Source organism: Python bivittatus, unplaced genomic scaffold, assembly GCF_059951505.1.
Source record: "Python bivittatus isolate LINGU-HERP-01145 unplaced genomic scaffold, Pbiv_v1 ctg000980_np1212, whole genome shotgun sequence".
NCBI lineage: Eukaryota > Metazoa > Chordata > Lepidosauria > Squamata > Pythonidae > Python > Python bivittatus.
Genome location: NW_028277125.1, coordinates 36,187,081 through 36,207,783, shown reverse-complemented (window position 1 = coordinate 36,207,783; position 20,703 = coordinate 36,187,081). Strand labels below are relative to the sequence as shown.

The 20,703-nt window shown below is 37.6% G+C and overlaps 1 protein-coding gene across 1 annotated transcript; it reads right to left on the bottom strand.

Moving 5' to 3' along the window:
* Positions 1-1,141: 1,141 nt before the first annotated feature.
* PPP1R7 (protein phosphatase 1 regulatory subunit 7) lies at positions 1,142-20,608 on the bottom strand. Its single transcript, XM_007427512.3, has 10 exons — positions 20,500-20,608; positions 17,088-17,210; positions 10,569-10,624; positions 7,215-7,280; positions 6,641-6,771; positions 5,769-5,931; positions 4,949-5,065; positions 4,065-4,169; positions 2,665-2,751; positions 1,142-1,537 (listed from the first exon to the last, which is right to left on the bottom strand). The coding sequence occupies exons 1-10, from the start codon at positions 20,570-20,572 to the stop codon at positions 1,361-1,363; spliced, it is 1,098 nt and encodes a 365-aa protein (XP_007427574.3). The 5' UTR covers positions 20,573-20,608; the 3' UTR covers positions 1,142-1,360.
* Positions 20,609-20,703: the final 95 nt, after the last annotated feature.

The following is a 20,703-nucleotide window of genomic DNA, read 5'->3' as shown; positions in this document are numbered from 1 at the left end:
GAGGTGAGCTTTTTTATACTTAAAGCCAATGCATTATCATCAGTTATCCTCGGTAGGCAATCTGGTGGCTTCTGGATGGATTGGACTAACCTTACCGTTTGCCATGGTAGTTAGAGATGGAAACTGGAAGTTCAAAATATCTGAAGACGTACCATGGACTATTCTATTCTTGAATTATTATATTTGGTGTGATCAGTTTTTTTCTATACAAAGCATTTGAAGCATTGACCTAGGTTCAGCTGTAATATTCACCAAACATTGCCCTTTCTTCCTTGGAAAGAGATTGAAAACAGAGAATCATACATCTTTACTGCCAGCATCTTCACAAGGCAATGGTATATTCAAAAACCCTCTGTGAAAACAAACCATGTCTTCAACACTTGGCTCCAAAAGTCAGTTAATCCTGTAATCAACATTGTTTTTCTGCCTAACAGGCACTGTTGGCCCCAAAAAGATATTTATATTCCACTTATACCATTTTAGCCTATCTTTAATTATTTGGCAAGTTTAGACACAGATCAATCATTTATAGGATTGTGCCTTCTTTCCCTAGTAATTAGTGTTTGAAATCCATTTTGTGTTGATTATGTAGCTTGCTCTACCATCTTTTGCAGAATGCAGGCTGCATCATGTTACACTTGTTAACAAGGTACAGGACAGCATCTTAAAAACATGAAACTTTGCAGAACAGGTGATCAGAAAAGTAAATAAAGGCATACTGAATATATCCATCCTTGTATAGTGAGAAAAACCAGGATGTGTACATACTGATAAGGGCAAGTCCAGTAATTACATGGCAAAGAAAATGTAGATAGGTGGAAACAAATAACTAGGCAATACAATTTGCTCTATACATCTGGTTGCCTCTGTGCTCACTGGATGATTCTGATTTTTCTATTTTTACCTTAAGAAAGAAAACATAATGAAAGTGTTATATTTCTATGCATTAACACCTGTCTGAGGCTGTTCAGCTCTAAGCAGGCTGTCAGAGCACTGAAAAAATGTAGTGGACAAATTATTTGGTAATTTTTAAATATCAGATGGACATGTTTATAGACTTAAGATGGTCAAGATTTAGAATATTTCTTTGAAACTGTGGCTAGATTGCCTAATTTGGACAGACACCATTATGACCAGGAAATTTCACACGTTAGGATTTAATAATAACAATAACAATAATAATATTCAAAAACAACAAGTGTGTGTGCATCATATGCAAGGTCTGATATCAGTGCTTCTGATTGGCCATTTGCTCTGTAAGTGTCAGCAGGCTGAAGACAGAGGGTACGGTGTGTGGATAAAAATCCCAGTTGTGACACTCTGAGAGGAAGAAAGGCAAAGGAAAAAGGCCAGAGAAGGTTCAGAACCGGACAAAGGTAGCATCTATCTGCCGGACGGATGGAAGAGCCAGCATGATTTTGCGACGGTACTGGGGATCTTTCTGGAGAGGGTTTCGCTCTAGATAGACTGTTTCCAACTTCTTGGCTCCTTTCAGCTCATCTAAGTCACTCCAGCATTCAATGAGATTATCATTCATCTGGGGAGCATACAGAAAATAAAGATTGCTGGAAGTTTAAGACTTAAATTAGTAACTATTCATAGCTGTCATCATTATCTCATTCTCGTTCTACTGCAAAAGAGAAAATCTTGAAAAGGTGAAGCATATTCTGCCTTGGCATCAATTCTTTAGTTATGAAATGGAGTCCTCTGCATTAACTATTTATTCACATAATGAGGGAGCTCATGCATGCTCTAAAGCCCATTTTTCATAGTAAATAAGAAATAAGGGTGAGAATGAATTATCCCTTATAAGATGTTATCTGCCAGGAGCTCACAATATTACAACACTGGAAAATGAAAGATTCAATGTATCTCTATTCTAAAATTTGTTATCTGTGTACAAAAGAAAGAAATCAGAATAATCATGATACAACACAGAAAGCAAGGATCATTCAACATCTGTGATTTCTATTCATGCTAAGCCAGATCAATTTTCTTTTCTCTATTCTGGGTACAGGCCCTGAAGATGATGGCAATCTCCTCTCTGTTAGAAGCCTCTGACTGCAACTGTTCTACATTTGTAAAAGCACACAAGAGCCAATTCCAGCCTTCTCCATTCTGATGCCCTCTAGATATGATGGGAATGTATATTCCAGAATTCCCAATAAGCATGATCAGAAATTCTGGGAGATGTGTTCCTAATGTATTTCGATTAGGATTAGGATGTGGAAGGCTGCTGTATGTGTGTATTATACTTGCTATGTGGAAATTATTTCAACTCAGCTCCTTCCTCTGCCACCAAGCTAATTCAAGAATCTTGGGGCCAGGTGGGAGTTGCCCATATTCTGATACCAACATGAACCTTTCATAGTTTTACGGAAGGACAGAAAAATGAGAGGTTATAGCATAGGCTTGTCCCACATGAGCAAGGATTTTTCAAAGTAACATGATAGCACTGGCAGGATTCATGCTGAAGCAGCTCCCAGCCCTCTAGAATAGCATGAGACCACTTAAAGCCCATCAGAAGTACATGGGGGATGAATCCCACCACCACCAGCAGACTGAGAAGCGTGTAATGATGTTTTCCCAGTCTGCTGCAGACAGAAAGAACAGGGGAGAAAATTGTTGGCTAAAGTGATTGCAGGTTTAAGACTGCAGACTTACCCAAAATTCCTGGAGTTCTGTTAGGTGGGTGATATTTTCAATCTTTTTGATCCTGTTGGCTGCAATGTCCAGCATTGTAAGTTTGTTCTAAAACAAGTGCATAGAAACTTAACATTAGTTTTCCCACATATTTTATACCCTTACACAGACCATTATTAGAAGTTAAAGGACATGCCATGCACCAACATACAAGAGTTCAGCAACTTTACATATTTACACCTTAGTTGTCTTCCCCACATATCAATATACTTGATTGTTGGTATCCAACCACAGAAAAGGCAAAACATTTTTTAACCCTGATGGCAACCAACCTAAGTAACAAAACAGTTTGGACATAATTCTACTAAGGTAATACTGATGGGCCGGGACTCTCTCCATATTGCTTCATTGCTTGAAATTGGATTAAAATATTTATGTTCTTATGACATCTACTCTAGGCAAGGAGAATAAAGAAACTAGGCGATAAAAGAGATATTTAAATCATGAAGAACCAAATCAAAGATGTTGTTCTTCAAGAAGAGGAGTAAACTTAAGAAACCTTTACGTAAGATATATCAAACATTTTAAAATACATTTCTTCTTTCCACAAAATATAGTTTCAGGTGTATGAACACTAGGAAAGCATAAGTAACATATAAATTTAATATTTCTTTCTGCTAAAAAAGCCATAGCCAGGAGAGCAAAACTGGAGATTCGTATGAGACCCACTTTTAATTCTCCATTCCAGCAACAGCCACTGCATCTTGGCTTATAGCTGTTGCCTCAGCATTACAAACTTCTTCTGTGAAGAACAAATGACTCTGTTCTTTCTCTTTTCTGTCCAGATTATCTCCTATGTCTCCTCCTTCAAGTCCATCCTCAAAACATACCTTTCCTACAAAGCCTATAGTAAAACTACCTAGTCACAATACCTTGTCATGAGGTATGGTAACCTTCTGGGATCTGTCTGTGCATTTGGAATTTTCAGAACATGTGGCAGACACCCTTATAAAATGGCTGACCGAGGGCAAAGTTAATAAGAAAATACAGCTTATCAGAAGGAAAACTGGAGAGCATCCTCTAGCATTCAGGACACTTTTTATTGCCTCACATTTGTTTTTGTTTTTTTTCCCTGGGCAAGCATGCTTTCCTCTAAACATATAATTTTTATTCCATAAGAATGACTAGCCCTGAAAAAAGTATATGTGGGCACATTGATACTCAGACATAACCTACTCCTGCTTCTGTAACTAAGTTAAATTATTTTAATGCCTTTTCTTCCTCTTCTCAAATGTCCACATTTCTCTGGCCTTCCTCACTCATCTCTGCCACCTCTGATGTAGAAATATGTCCACCCATTCTTTACAAAATGCCATGCCCAAGGGTAGCACTAAGTAAACAAATAACAAATAACAGCTCACATTATTCTCCAGTCCCTCAATAACTTCTATGCCGTTATGGCTGAGGTACAGCTCTCGCAGGTTTACCAGATTCTGCAGTCCTTCAATCTTTGTCAACCGATTGCTCTGGAATATGCATAAAATCTGGGTTAAAATAACAGAACCAGACTTCTTGGGTAAAAATTGTACACAACCCTTGAATGAATAAATTCCATGGAAGACTCATCTGCATGTTATGTAAGAATCACTCTGGTGTCATCTCAGAACTAAAAAACATCACACTTGGAAGACATATATAAACTCTTTGGTCCAAATACATATTATTTTCCTCTTGTCAATTTCATTAATACTTTGACCCATTAGTTCAATTCCAAACTGTATCTATGCTTTTCAAAAGAAACCGGACAACCAGCATTAAGCTAAATCTGTCCAAATCTTTTCTGGTCAGAACTATGCACAACTTTCTAACACTGAATTAGCCAGAGAGAATGCAATAGTTATTCTTCGAGAAAGTACATTTATAATTCTATTAAAAAAATATATACTGCTTTTGATCTGTGTCTTTCAGTGATATTCTCTGGTTGCTCTGAAACAAATGTAATCATATTCTCTACTGGCATTTTGGAAACATTAAGTACATACTTTAACAGACTATTCTACGGCAAAATTGCTGTTATTGCTAGCATATGAATAAATATGTGTACCAGACAGCTATTACTGTCTGTGAAAGAAAAATGTCACAATTTAAATGATAATTCAATGAAGGTCTGAAAAATAATAATTTAAATTCAAAGTGATCAGAGCAATTGTAATTGTAATTTTAGTTAAAAATTATGAGGACAGGAAAGGCAAATAAGTTACATTATATTATAAACAATCAAAAATAAAAAGCATAGGACTGGTACCTGTATGCTAAGCACTGTCAAGTTTGTCAGTGCATCCAGGTTCTGCAACTTGGTGATTTTGTTTTTTCCCAGGAATAGGCTATCCAGATTAGTCAAGGTATCAATATTCTGAATTGCCTGTAAAACAACCACATTGAACAAGATTCCAGTTTTTGACTCCTGCAAGCAACATGTCACTAAATCTCTTAACATATTAACCAATAAATAAGATTATAACTTAGCTAGCAAACCCAGATTGCCTTACTTGTCCTTTTTATCATGCTTATGTGCATGTAAGATGTTTGTGAGATTGTTCAAAGCTGAACAATGTAATGTGATATAACAGACTATTTGTACTTTCTATCAGCAAACTAAATGGACATAGCAAGCAATTAAGCTATAGGAAAGGGATGGAAAATAGTAGCCTTCACGTTTCAAGTCTGCATTTTTTAATTTTTACCCATGAAGAGACTTCATAAAGAATGTACTTATATTTTTCTGCACTGAATCTTTATAGAATTTGCTTCGTCACAAAAGACTTTTATTTTATTATGTCTAGCAGCACAGCTCGTATCAATCCATTTCTTTTAGATAAGTGCGCTTGTCCTGAAAGGAGTCAAAACCACGCTGTATAAAAATGTCTGCATCTGAAAGTGGCCTACAAATTATTGTTGTTTTACAGATAGGATCCCCTCATATTTTCCTTGTTTCCCTGTGTATAATTAACATGACAGGGAGTTTGCTCTTAATATTCCAATTCAGATAAATATCTTTTATTTTTGAAAGCACTGCCTGGATATTAGTTGGCTTATTGCACTGTTTAGAGAGAAGCAAATCTTACCCTGATTCGATTAGATCCTAGCTCTAACATCTGCAATTGTTGTAAGTTGCTTAGGTTCTCAATTTTGCTAATTTTGTTGTTGACCAGGAAAAGTTTCTTTAATTGAGTAAGCTGATCCAAACCTTCAACATGTCGTAGAACATTAAATGAAATATCTAGGATCCTAATAGGAAACAAAGAAAATTACCTCAAAAAGCAAAACCAGACAGCATCTATCATATTTTACTGCACTCTTTCTCACAGATTTATGCATATGTCCCAGCCCCTTGTTTTACCCTGACAATGACCCTATGAGGAACCAACATGCTCACTGATGCATCTTAGTTCCCGCCAGCTTCAAACTCTACCTGGCTTAAAAATTACTATAATTAAAAAAACAATAATAACTGACCAGCTGGACATTGAAAAAGCACCCATCTCTAGTTATTTCCAGAAACAACTCTGGGTCCTACAGAGGTCCTGAAGCTTTCCTAGAAAATAAATATATGGTGGTTGACTGCATTCTATTGCATTCTTTGGAACTGGACCCACCTGTCCAAAAAAGAAAACAAAGCAGGGCAAGAGAGAGCAATTGGGGGGGGGGTGTCATCCCAACTGTGGTTCTCTACTTGTCTGACTTTCTCCTAGTTGGTACTAGGCAAAGATGTTTCATTTCTCCAAACCTACGCATATTCACATATTTCTCTTAAAACCTATTTGGTGAATTTTTTCTTGTTTTAGTAAATCACCAAACAAGCTCCATGAAGAGCAATATATAAATAAACCAACATTATTTTTTAAATAAAAGCTATTTTGGCAACCATTATGAAAGGAACCAGCGAGTTTCCCATCAACCATTCAGATAGCTACTCACTGGTCATCCAGATACTTACTCAAGACCTGTCAGGGCCTCCAAGTTCTCAATCTTTCGAATCTGATTGTCATAAAGATCCAACTCTTTGAGAGTTTGCAGCTGTTCCAGGTTTTCAATGCACTTAATCAAATTCTGTCGAAGACAGAGAGTCTAAGGGGGGGAAGAAATAAAGAAAGAGAACAATTATATGTAAAGCTTCTTTTCCCAAGATTCACATGGAGAACAGCTGTGAACTAGCGTTCTAGTTTTAAAATTCTGCAACTTTCCAATACCTTTGAAAAATAATAAATCTGCCACAGTAAGCAGCTTAAGCCCTGGTAAGCTCAGCTTGCCCACATGGTCATATCCAGCCTATTTAGCCATTGTTTCTATCTTCTGCCAGTCTGCAGATGGTCATTTGGGGTCTTGGACTTTGGCTTGAGATCTATTCCTAGCTGCCTCATTGTTTGGATGCCCTCTTCTCTCAACAATTACAGCATCAGGCTATGTCCACCAGCTAGAAGAATATATATAATTCAGTGAGCTGTCATAAAGACCAATGCAACAGTAACTGGGTCATGCCTGCGGCGAGATGGGCTCCATAAGCATCTCACCTTCACTTTCTTGAGCACCTCAAACCCTTCTATCTTGCCAATTCGGAAATGATTCAGATCAACATCCTAAAAGGCAGAAAAAAAATGAAAGAATGTAAAATCAAATTTACTTCTAAGTCAGGAAGATACAGAGACTTACCAGGCACGCATGTCAAGGAATTCTCTCAAAATAAACTTTATAGAAGATGTGAACAGAAGAGATATTTATTATACAGTAATGAAAATATTTTCAGCCAAAAGTCTTCCACAAAAAGAAACCAATCAATCCTTGTAATTGTAATTTATGTACTGTACAGGATTTAGATGTTTAATCTAAACAAAGAACATCTGTTCTGGAATTCCCATTTTTTCAGCATTTAAAGAAGAGTTAATGGTATGTACAAATATATCTCAAAATCTGGATTTGCCCTTTTCCCCATTTATGAGGCAAGTCTAGCTTCTACCAAACTTCTTGAAAGAACTGAAATGTATAAACATTTGTTTAATTTTAATTTAAACTGAGAGCTTGTTATGTCCTAATCTATCATGCAGACTGCCTGTTCTCCCACCCTGCCCAGTTTCTCTTTTTTACTATTTACAGCCTCATCACAGATGTTACACGTATTGCCAGTGAATAAGTTATTCATATTACTGAGATTTATACTGCCTAGTAATTCTGCGTAGCTTTTCTTCCTAATCCAAGCTTCTGTTCCCACAGAGGCCATCAAGATGTCTTTCAGAAGCACAGAAACAGTACACAAGAGTGGTCTGTATAAAATGGACAGTGAGGGACATTATTTTTCAGGCCTGATGCAATATGCAGCCATCGTTGCTAGTAGCCAGTGATTCCTTTCTCCTTCATGGATTCAAAGAAATTCACTGTCTTGCAACATTAAATTCTTTAGTTGTATGTGTCCTGAACCTCCCATTTAATTAAGCCATTATGCAACCTTCAATTCTTATATTATGAGGAACATATTTAGTGGCCACAAAATATGACTGACTGCTGCAGGGAAAATAAGCCAGAGAAAAAGGAGCTGGAAAGGTAGAGGGAGGATTGAATAAAGTTGCTAGAATTATCAAAAGTGTTCAATGCATCAACATTTTTGGTGACTTCCTGTAAACATTAATTTTCTATTTTTTCATAATGCAAGCTCCATATTCCCCTTAACATAACAAGAACATTCTCATGGGGAATCTGCTGCTTGCATTAAGTTGCTCTGCAACGTAATACCTATAAATGCCCTATGTATAGTACACTGCTTTCCCATTTTGGGAGGGAGGTATTCATGAGTATATGAATGCATGAGCATACAGAATATGGAGTCAGCTGTTTAACTCTTTTTTAGGTTAAATACCTTACAGATGGAGTTTCATGAGTTCTAGTATATTAGGGCTGCACATGATTTCAACAGATTTCATATTGTTTTGCAAATGCAAATTTTTCAAAGCATTATTTTTTTTAGTCTGATTACTTTTTTTCCTTTGAAGCTTTTGATCTCTTCTCTCCATTTTTTCGCATACAAAGCATACCTCTGACATACATACGCCGCCCGGAGTCGCTTTGTGTGAGATGGGCAGCCATATAAATGTGATTAATAAATAAAATAAAATAAAATAAAATAAAAAAGATAAAATACTCAGAACAACTTCCTAAAAAAAAAAAAATCTTCCGGGGGAGGCATGGCGAACTAAAGACGTCTCTGCGAAAGCAGAACTGACAACCGCGGCAAAGACAAAAGAAGTGGTGAGCAGACCAGTTCTTTGGAACCTCTCTGGGTAAGCAGAGGACAGGAAATCACCCACATGTGCTCTGGATGGCTGCTCCTCATGAGTAAACTGCAGGACAGCAGTCTTCTGCAAGTTTGAGCGCTGGGAGACGAAGGGATTAGCCACCTTGCTTCACAGGTGTGATGGAGCCTTTTAAAGGACATTAAGTTTGCAAGCCTCAATTTCTAGTCGCTTTCGGAAATTGCCTATTAACCATCTTAAAGCTATTAGAGACCTTCAGAACGACAAGTTTGAAAAGTCACTGGGTGAATTTAACTTCAATTCTGAACAAAGAAAAATTAATTATAAACTTAAAAACTTAAAGAATTTTAAATAAACAGCAAAAAGCTAAGTAAGATTTTGATCTAAGAAAGCTATAAATGGTTAAGGGTCCAGTTAAATTTGGAATATTGATTTTTACTATAAGATTTTGGAATTAACTATAAAAAATAGTTTCTCATGGAAACCAGAGGTATTTTGGCTATCTTGGTTCATAACAAAGATATCATTTTAGAAACTGGACACTAGAAGGGATTAAAGATTCTAAATAGAAAGAAAAAAATACAAGCCAGCTTTTGGTGTCAGTTAAATGGGACTTAACATAATGACACAAAACATCATAACATTGGAAATACTAAATGAAATGTTTGAAAAACAGAGCCAGAAATTAGTAGCTGCAATATCAACAGTGTCAGTAATGATGTCTGATTCTATGGATAGATTATGTCCAAAAGAAGTCAATGAGGGAATGATATAGAGCAAATTTTGTCTCACAAGACAGAGAAAGTACTGAAAGTGGAACTACCAATGACAGACCAAGAGAATGATTTGGAAAAGGACGCTTTACTGGATCTACAAAAGAAACTTGCTGAAGTTTTAAAAATTAAAGTGGAAATAAAAATGACAAACCAAGAGAATGACCTGGAAAATGTTTTCTTATTGGATCTACAAAAGTGGCTTGTTAAACCCTTGAAGAAGTCTGTGCAATGAAATAAAGAAGAATTGAAGAGAAATAAAATCTTATGAGAATATTTTAATAAACTAAAAATTAAGACTGTTAAAAGTAAAAGGAAGGAGTATAAAGTTGGTTTATTTGATCCAGGTTAAAATAAGACAATTTGCAAAGTTCAGGCAACCCTTTACAGACTTTTTACTGACATCAGGATTGAAAAGTTGATATTTTATGGATTTGCTTATAAATAAGGGATGAAATATGGGATAAAGAGATATGTCTGTAACATTATAGGGGTGAAGAGTTACTAAATTTGTCTATACTTATAATGAAGGTTGGAAGTCACTTCTTTATATATTTCTTTTCTTTTTCTTTATCATATTCTTTCTTTTCTCTTTCTTCTTTCTTTTTCCTTGCACTTTTTATTCTTTCTATTCTTTTTTCTTTCTTTAAGTTTAGTTTGTATTAGTTTTTACTCTAGTAATCAAAATCCTTAATAAAAAATTATATGCAAAACAGCTTCCTAAAAAACAACAACTCAGGAATTAATGTTTGTCTAAAGTTCAGAGATGTTTCTCCAAAGCTTTTCACATGAGGACAGCTGCGTGTAGGATTCATGTATTGTTATAATATGAAAGTGATGTTTACAATACCTCAGCCTCTGGATCCAGGCTAATAGTTTCCATGTCCACTGGGGTCTCCACTTCACCTGTAAAACAGCAAGCACACCTTGCATAAGTCCATGCTGTTCAACCAAAAGCAAATCTGCAAAGTCAGCTCTTCTCCAAAAGAAATTAAGCCTTATAGCAAAGAGAAAGCTAATGGGTTTAGATTTTACTGCTGCAATGCAAAACTCATACAAGCCCTTCTAAACTAATGATCACTCAGGCTAAATCTAAATATATAGGGGAAGAAATACCAACACACTCATGGAAAATGTGCATTACCTACATTGCATTTCATTGGGAAGCAAGTACTAACTCAAGTGACTTAACAGCTAGCAGAGTGAACAATAAATAACAGAAATTTTAAATTACTCTTGTATTCTGGTTATCTTCTCAGTTTTGCAGTGTGACAAAAAACTTGTTCTCCTGGAATAGCCTGCTACAGCACACATGGTCTGCCTAAACAAAGACCATACCAGAAGCCCTGTACAGAATGGGTTAAGTATTACTAGCAATTGGAAGAAAACTCTTTTCGTGTTCTGGAATCAAAAAGATCCTTGCAAACTCTTTTTCTCAAAGTGCTTGAGTGAAGATAAACTCAGGGATTTCTGCTAAATAATTCATGCACGCTCTCATTTGGCAAGCTTGGTAGATTTGCTCTGTTTTTGCTCTTGAGCAAAATAAAGCAGTACAAAGCATTATAAAGCAGTAGGCCAGTGTTGTACAAAATGGTGGTTTATCAGTGAATGAGCAACATGCACATACACACTGATTCACAGAACACAATAAAAATAAAAATCCAACAACAGCAGAGCTACTGGGATTTGTTCAACATGCCCAATGGAAGAGTTTATTCATCAGCAAGTCAGAAGTTTAACTACCTCTTTCCATGTATTTAATTATGTATTCTGCAAAAAATCTGCAGATATCTACTGAACAACTCATTAAGAAGTTTCTTGTACTCTTAAACTGGACAGTATGCTTTATATTCCTTTTCATATTCTTACATAGTACCATCTCTGTTTTTTCAGGTATTTTTCTGCAAACCTTGTGACTTTTATCTTAATTACCAGCTAGTAATAAAATAAAATATAAGTACATATGTACATGGTTAATATATGTGGCTTTATTTTCACTTCCATCTCATTCTTCTACTGTATAAGATCAGAAATGTCTTCTGTTTCATAGCATAAGGGTCTATATTTTTAGGGGGTTTCTGGGGTTAATATATTTATTACAAGTGTTTTTATGCCACTTTAATAAAAAACAAATCTAGGCAGCTTACAAAAGCAGTACAAATAAATATATAGTACACATATTAATCAACATCATAACATCACAATAACTTCATCATTGACGCTGCCCATATTGATCCTAAACACTTACATCATTCGTATCTCTGTCCCCAAATGCCTGCTCAAATAACTTTGTTTTCAGTAGTCTTCTAAATATTAATGATGAGAGTGCTAATTTTATTTCTGGGGGAGCTGATTCCATAGGAGGGGAGCTTTGGCAGTGAAAACTCACTTCTGAGTCGTCCTCCACTGCAACCTTATGGGACTGGAGTCTTGGCATAGGAATGTCCCATGCTGATGTAAAACAGCCTAAAAAGCTTCTGTAACGTTGAGCAATGTTGGTGAAACTGTACTGTCTCTCTTGAAAGAGGAATGGGGGAAGTACTATTGGCCAGCAGAAGCATACAAGTAATCCTTGACTTACAACCACAACTGGGACCAGAATTTCTGTTGCTAAGCGATGAGGTTGTAAAGTGAGACATCACTGACAGCATCACTTAGTGACCACAATCCCGGCAGCCCTGGTTGCTGTCATTAACTAAGAATCGCAGGTCGTTAAATGAGTACCCACCCCAATCCAAGCCATTCCAGGCTTGGTCCCTCCCAGTCCTGAGCCTCAGTAAGGTAAGGGACTACCTCCAACTTCCCCCACCCACCTATCTCCCCCACATCTCTGCCCTTCTAGCTGCCCTGCACCCTGCCTTGTAGGGCAGCAAGCAGCTCCAGACCCGCGTGGCTCTGGGGCTGCTTACCATGCCCCAGGAAGCTGCAGCACGCTCAGCACAGTCCCAGTCCCAGTTGCAATCGCCCTCACCACCATGCACTCCAAGATTGGTGCTGCCCTGTGCTTTGCTGCCCCAGCTGACTGCCATCTTCTTGCTCCAAAAAGCCCCTTTGCAAAAAGCTCCTTTGCAAAAATCCCCTGGAGTGTGGCACACCAAAATGCCCCTTTGCAAAAAGCTCCTGGGCCAGGCTGGGCTGGACTTTTGGCTTTCTTTTTTCCCACAGTGTGAAGCAAAAGCCCAGCCTAGCCCCACTCAGGAGCTTTTTGCAAAGGGGCATTTTGGTGCGCTGCACTCCAGGAGATTTTTGCAAAGGGGCTTTTTGGAGCAAGAAGACGGTGAAGGTCAGCTCGGGTGGCAGAGCACAGGGCAGCAGGGAGCCAAGAGGGCATAGCTGGGGGGAGACAGGCAGGTGGGTAGAGCTGAAGTGCCCCTGCAGTCATAACTCTGGGCAGGCTGCCAAGTGCCTGAAGTCTGATCACATGACTGCAGGGGTGCAGTGCAACTTCGGGCACTGGTCATAAGTCATTTTTTTCAGCGTGGTCGTAACTTTCAACTTTGTATATCCTTATATTTAAGCCATTTTCCCATTCACTTGTTCTTTCCTGTTCCACTATTTTGTGTTGTCTTGGTTATTTGAACATTGAATTCCACTGCATTCTATTAATATGTATGGTTTATACTAAGGAATTTTATTGCAAGCCATGATGAATATGTTTTTAGTATGTCAAAAGTAGAAATTCAGCATAAGTAGAGTTAATGTAAGAGCAGGCCTGATTACAGTTGAATGGAACTGAAAAGATAGAGAAATGTGAGATAATGAAGATGGAACACAGAGGCAAGGATCCCAAGTTGTAGAGAAAAAGGAGAGATGAGGACTGAGGAAAAGAAAAGTGGGATAAAGCAATCATCTATTTATTTTGCTATTTGATCTTTTAAAAAATATCCATAGACATGCTTGCCCTTTGATACGCTTTTCACTACTTATATATTTCAATTAAGTGTGAATATGAATAACAGTTTGATTAAATAATCATTTCTATTACTACAAACTCTGATTGCCCCATCCACTACCTTCAGTTACCCAACAAAGTAAACCATATAACTTTTTAAGGAGGAACAGTATGAAATTTTCAACTCTGGAGGAAAAAGCAGCCAGTGAGATTCATTCTGAGGATTTAGTCTTCTGCTAATAAAATGAATCCATTCAAAGCAGCTGCTTGACCATCTTGCTAATTTTTATGCTGCATACATTCATAATTAAAGTTGCAGTCACGATCTATTTGGAAGTCAACTGACAACCTTATCACCCTATAGTAAAGGCTCTAAACAACTTCTGTGGATCCTGAAAGTACATAGGCAGAATACAATTAAGAAGCTCAAACTGTCATTATACGCTGCACAAGGGCAAGAGATGAAATACAGACTGCAAATCCTAATCCCAAATAAACTCTACCAGAAGTGGATTGAAGCAAAAGGCTATACTGAACCTTCATATGGCAGATTATAAATTTTCAGGATACTGTAGAATTTGAAAAAAAACAAAACATCAGAGGACAAGTGATGTAAAGCACATTTTTTATAAAGTAACAGTACCAAAAGTAGCAACTCAATCAAGTACCCAAAATTGTTCAGTTATTCCATTTATATTCAGACTCATTCATTCTTTCATGGTACAGTAATTTGTTCCGTAGCTCTCACTAGCACTACAGCCAGATAAACAACTTTTAAGGCTCTTGGTAGGTGGCCTAACAGGCTACAATGCTTCAAAGTGGTGGCAAACTACCTGGCAGAGAAATGTTTCATTTAGACTGAAAAAACACTTTTGAGGTCAAATCTGAATACGACATGACACTATGCCAACTTTTTGGATTAAAAAGTGCATTTTCTATATAACAGTAAATGATTCAGTAAATACAGCAAGATATTGGATGAGTAGAAGGTGCAAAAACGTACATATGGAATGTGCAATGAATATTTTAAAGAGGCTTTTGAATTCAGGGTGCTTGGATTCCTTTTTTTTTTTTTTTGCTCTGCTCTTTTTGTTTTTAAATGAGTCTGCAAACTGCTTGAAGTTATTTCTGTTGCTGTAGCAAACAGGGACCCTGCTCTTCTCACATTGAATAGTAGGTGGCTGCCATAAATATCTGAACCTGACTTCATTTGAAAAGCTCAAAAGTATACATAACAGAAAAAAGCTCAAAAATCTTAATCCTGAACAGTCTGCTCTTAGACTTCTTAGTGCAAACAAAATACTTGCAACATCTAAGGATTTTTCCTGCAAAGTTTAAAGATTGTCAAAATGGACATGAGTACACGTAATCTTTGCATAGAGTTCATCAATAATTTTGCTCATGTTCAAGTCCTGATTTTGAAATTCTGTGGAAATAATTACACTATGTTAGAACACAAAAAGAAGTTCTAAAGGGCCAAGGCGGCCTGCAGTTGCATAATAAATGAGATATGTGATTGAATTCATCTAGAATGAGTGAATAATAAGATATGATTTAAAAATATTATAGCTTTGGTCTACTGGTGTCTTTGGTTTCTACGGACAAAAAAATAATGGGGAAGAAAAAACTATATTGGCATAGGCTGTAATCTATCAGTGCATCTATGTAAGTTTTCCCTCTAACAGGGTACAATTAGTAACAACTACAGTATTTCTTAAGTCTAGAACCATCAAATCATACATCACAACACCCGATGAAAAGGCTACTCTATGTATTATTTCTGCTTCTTTAAATACACTGATATTGGGAAGATACAATTATGTGTCTGACAGGTGGATGGATAATAAACTCTTACATTAAAAATATCATGGTGACCTAAGCGTAAGAAGAGCAAGTGGCAGTTGTGGCCAAGAGGGCCTTTGCACAGCTTTTTCAAGAGGCCCTTCAGTCACTCATGCCCTAATCACCTTACAATTAGATTACAGATGGCCCTTCCTTAACAGACACTCATTCAGCATTCATTCATACTTAGGACGGCACTGTATGAGTGGTACTTATGACCAGTCCTCATACTTAAGTCAGTCACAGCATCCAGTAGTCATATGATCGTGATCCAGGTGCCTGGTGCCCAATTCACAATTATGGCATTGCAGTGCCCCGCAGTCATGTGATCACCATTTGCAACCTTCTTTGCTGGCTTTCTACAAGAAGCGTCAACGGGGAAGCTGGCAGGAGGTTGCAGATGATGACCATGTAACATCCTCACTTAACAATCCATGATGATTCATTTAACAACAGCAACTGAAAGTGCTAGAATTTCTGTTGCTAAGCAGCACAGTCATGTGATGTTGTGCTTTATGACCATGTCGCTTAACAACAGAAATTCCGATCCCAATTACTCTCATTAAGTGAGGACTACCTGTACTGCAACACACGCTACATGGGGTTGCCCTTGAAGACCACTCAGAAGCTACAGCTGGTCCAGAATGCAGCAGCATGGGCAGTGTTGGACATGCTGTAGTATGCTCAAGTGACTCTGCCGTCCTATGACCAGTAGGCTTCCAGGACAATTCAAGGTGCTGGTTATCATCAATTAAGCCCTTCATGGCACAGGGCCAGGTCATTTGAGGGACTAACAATTTCCCATGGTTTCTGCCTGTTTGGTAAGAGAACACACAGTTGGTGCACTTCAGGTCCCTTCAATTAAACAATGCCATCTATCAGGATCTATGAAGCATACTTGTTCTGCACAGTGCCTGCCCTCTGGAATGATATCCCTCCATAAATTATCCCTCCCTAATGATGTTCTGGAGATCTTTACAAACATGGTTGTTTTCCCAGGCCTTCAGGTATGCTGTGGAGCCCTATTGGTATTTTGTTATGTGGGATCTGTTGCCTGCATATACTAGTCCTTTTCATTGTTTTTCTGTTTTAAATTATAAGCTGCCCAAAGTTATTCAGGAGCTGGGCAGCCTTCAAATCCAATAAATAAAATAAAAATAAAATAAAATAAACAAATATAAGTTTTTTTTCATATTATGCAAATCTATCTGGCTTTGCACTGCAACTGTTGTTAATTTTTGATTAAAATAATAATTTTTAAGAAACAGAGGAAATTTGAATATTATCGCCTTTTATTATTCACAGGCAAGAGGGAAATACATGTAGAAAAAACTGCTCATAAAAGCAACAGCCAAGAATTTTTGTACTATTAATTTATATAACTCCTTTCCACTTAAAAAGTGCAAGAGTACAAGTTCTGTTTCCAAGGGCTATAACAGAACTAAAAACAATGCAATGAATAAATATTGAATATGCAAAAACACTAGTTTTTGGGAAACACTAGTACTTGGGAAGCCTAACACAAACATATTCAATTGCATTCTACAGATTCAAAGAGGTGAGCTTTAATAAGCCTTCGCTTCTACATCAGCCATATTATATGCTACAAATGGCATCCTCCAAATAACAGTTTACCTGTTAAATTCTCTCCATTCTGCTCTTCTCTTAGACTTTGTTGACTGAGGTCTGTTACTATGCAAACTGCTTGCTTCTTTCCTTCATCATCTCCAGATTCTTCTGATTCAATCCTTTTGTCAACTGAAGAACAGGAAATATAATAATTAAGTTTAAGATGAGTAAAGTATGAAGGCAAAGAACAAAACAGATACTGTATAAGCTATAGAAAATCTTGTGGCACCTTGTAGAAAAACAATTATTAGGGCATACGCTTTTATGGATTACAGCAGACCCTGTGAATGCTTATGCTATAATAAATCTGTTATGACACATGGCTTACTTTTGCTACAATAATTTAACAGAGCTAACCCTTTAAACGCAAACTAATAAGAATAGAGTTTCTATATTTTCACAGGGAGAGGCACGATTATTTAGAAGTAAGCCCCCAAAGGTAGATTTACTCCCAAGTAACAAGATCTAAGACAAGAGCTAATTGGAATGCCAAAAGTGCAACATATCCAAGTTACAGCAAATGCTAACTTGCATGTACTATAAAGGCCAGGCTGACACTAAGTTATGTCTGATAATTTTTCAGAGGATAACCATGATAGGCGTTTGCAAAAAATACAATAACCTTCTAGCACATTAAACACTAATAAACTTTTGGTACAAACCTTTGTGACCGTAATTCACTTTGCTGCATGTGTATTGTCCATTACATGTATGCATAGATATACACAACCCAGATGGGATCACAGAATAGAACTGTATATTTAAAATATACAATCTTCGTTTTTGAACAAATATGCATTTGAACATCACATTTTGGCTTACTGTGCTAAAATATGAAAAATCCTGTGTCATGGCACACAATCACTTTGCTTTTTTCTTCACAAGTGTGAGCAGTCAAGCAGACAGGTCAGTTTTCCTTTGCATCTGAACTGGAAATGATGGTTGGGTGATTGATTATGTGTCATCAAGTTGTTTTCAACTCCTAGTGACCACATATATAGATTTTCTCCATGACAATCTATCTCTAACCTGTTCTTGCAAGTCTCCCAACAGTGTACTCATAGCCACTGTAAATAAGTCCATCCATTTTGCTGCTGGTCATCCTCTTCTTCCCTTTCCTTCCACCCTTTCCAGTATTACAGCCTTTTTCAGAGAGCTGGGTCTTTGTATAATGTACCCAAAGTAGGATAATTTGAGCCTGGTCATTTGTGCCTTGAATGAGAACTCTGGGTTGATTTGTTTGATGATCCATTGGTTTGTTTTCTTGGCTGTCCACAGTATTCTCAGGAGTCTTCTCCAACACCAAAGTTCAAAGTCCTCAATTCTTTTCCTATCCTGCTTTTTAAAAGTCCAACTTTCGCTTCTATAGAGTGAGATTGGGATGGTTGGGTCATTACACAAAATGTGCCAAGTTATTAAGAGATCTTTAAATCATGACTTTATATCCTAAATTGCTCCAAAGAGATTAATCATATTTGTCTGTTTTCATACGGATTTTTCCCCTCTTTGTGCACATTATGCCAATATATATTCATCTCAGTTCTTGGCCCAAAAAAGGACTGGGTCTCAAAGAAGCTTGGAAGAATTATTATTACCAGATGTCCAAGGACTAATCTACGGTGAGAAAGCTATTGCAGTTCTGGTACAGTTTATTTGTGTACTTTCCTTTCGATATAAGGTAAAAAAGTATGGCACAAAAGCCTTGTCAGGCCAGCCAAGAACATTTTCACCTCCTTTGATAACTTCCTTTCAGTATGAAGTCAATCAGTTTGACAGCTTAACCTTAGTTCAACAATGATGGGTAGTACACTGGTAATGTTAACAACCACACTCAAGGATGGTAAACCCATTTATTTAGTGCAGAATAAGTCACAAGAACTATAGAGCTCCATTCTTCAATCAGTTTGCACTCTATTTGCATCTGTGGCAGCACTCTCATTATGCCTAAGATTCTAAGATTGTTTCAGATACTATGTATATGCAAAGCACCCTTTTCTATATGAGCCTCATGCTAACCATTTAAACACCATTTAAATTTGCTGTACACACCCAACACCTCAAAGACCTAACAGATATCTGCTAGATCTTCTAGCTCAAGAAGTAACTTAGATACATGCGCTTATGTGGAAAATATTAAATTCCCTTCTATAAGGAGAAGCTGCAAGATAAGATTCCTCAATTATTCATTTATTACATTATATCAAAGAATGGTAACAATCTATTGTTAAGTGTATGGGCATCTTTTGTTTAACCATTCTGTCAGCATAAATTCTCATTTTATAAGGAACAGAGTAATAACTGACTTTACAGAGTTGTTATAATGATTACTGGAATAGTATGTGGAACACTTTTATTATTGGTGATGTGTAGGAAACATTCAACAGGAGCTAAGGGATGGTCTCCTTTAGTGAAGGAAACTAATGTGTCACATATCTTCCTTTAAATTTGGGGGAGCTACAGTCTGAACACTGAAAAAAGGTTGTAAAAATAGCTTGCATAAATGTAATCTGTAAGTGGCAGCAAAATAAAACCTGCAACACAACACCACTACGCCCATTCCTGAAGTTAGATGTATCTCCTGAAAGATACAGATAAAACCCTCTTGCTATGGATAACCCTAGAATAGGTTGCCCTAAACTCTACTCAGCATCCCACCAGCCAGTGGGATATTACCACTCCCACTACAGTAGATTCATAACAATAATTCATGTGCAAACACACCTTACACTGCTATCATTGACATTACATGCTCATTCTCTTTTCAAGATAATACGTAGCAGGAACTTAAGGCGTGAGTGAACAATATGAAAGTTGAGAAATCTTGATGAGAAAAAAAGGTGGAATTTAAATGAAGTTTGATGAGTCAGTGGCAGATTAAATTGTCAACGTCAAGAATTCCTGCACCGACTCAGTAGTGACATCTGAGCTGCTGGAAGGCAGGGTTATAAAATACTTCTTATTCAAAATTATCAATCTCTTATTTCAGCATCATCATCTCACAGATGATAATAACGTGTGTTTGCTTTATATGCCATGCAAAAAGCGTAACAAAAGTCGGAAACCAAATCTTAAAGTGGGAAAGGGCGAGACCTGGCAATCTGCAGGAAAGTAAAAAGAACTGATTTAATTGGTGAATTAGGGTGGCGATGGAGATTACGAGACCCTACAGCAATTCTGACTCCGGGAAACAGCCCCAGCTTTTTCTCACAACATCCCTCTCCCGAAACGCTTCCCCGGAGATTCCACCCACTGTGTTCACCACCCCCTAAGTAAATGCCCCGCCAATACCTCGGCATTCCCCTCTCCCACATTAAGACCAGCACTCCCGAACTGCAGCCGTCCCCTATAGTCCCTATAGCGGAACGGAGCCAACCCTAGCCTAGTTTCGGACATCGCGCGCTACAATCCGGCCTCTCACCCTCCATCATCTCTTGAGCGCCCTCCCCACTCTCTGTCTCTGCTGTCGTCGTTGTCGTCGTCGCCGTCGCCATAACGCTTCGCGCTCCCTCCTCCTTCCGGCATCGGACATGGCACAAGAATAGCCAATGAATGACGGGATCGGGACCTCTTCCAGCCAATCATAGAATCAGCTTCTCCGCAGAGGTTCCGATGGGACATCATG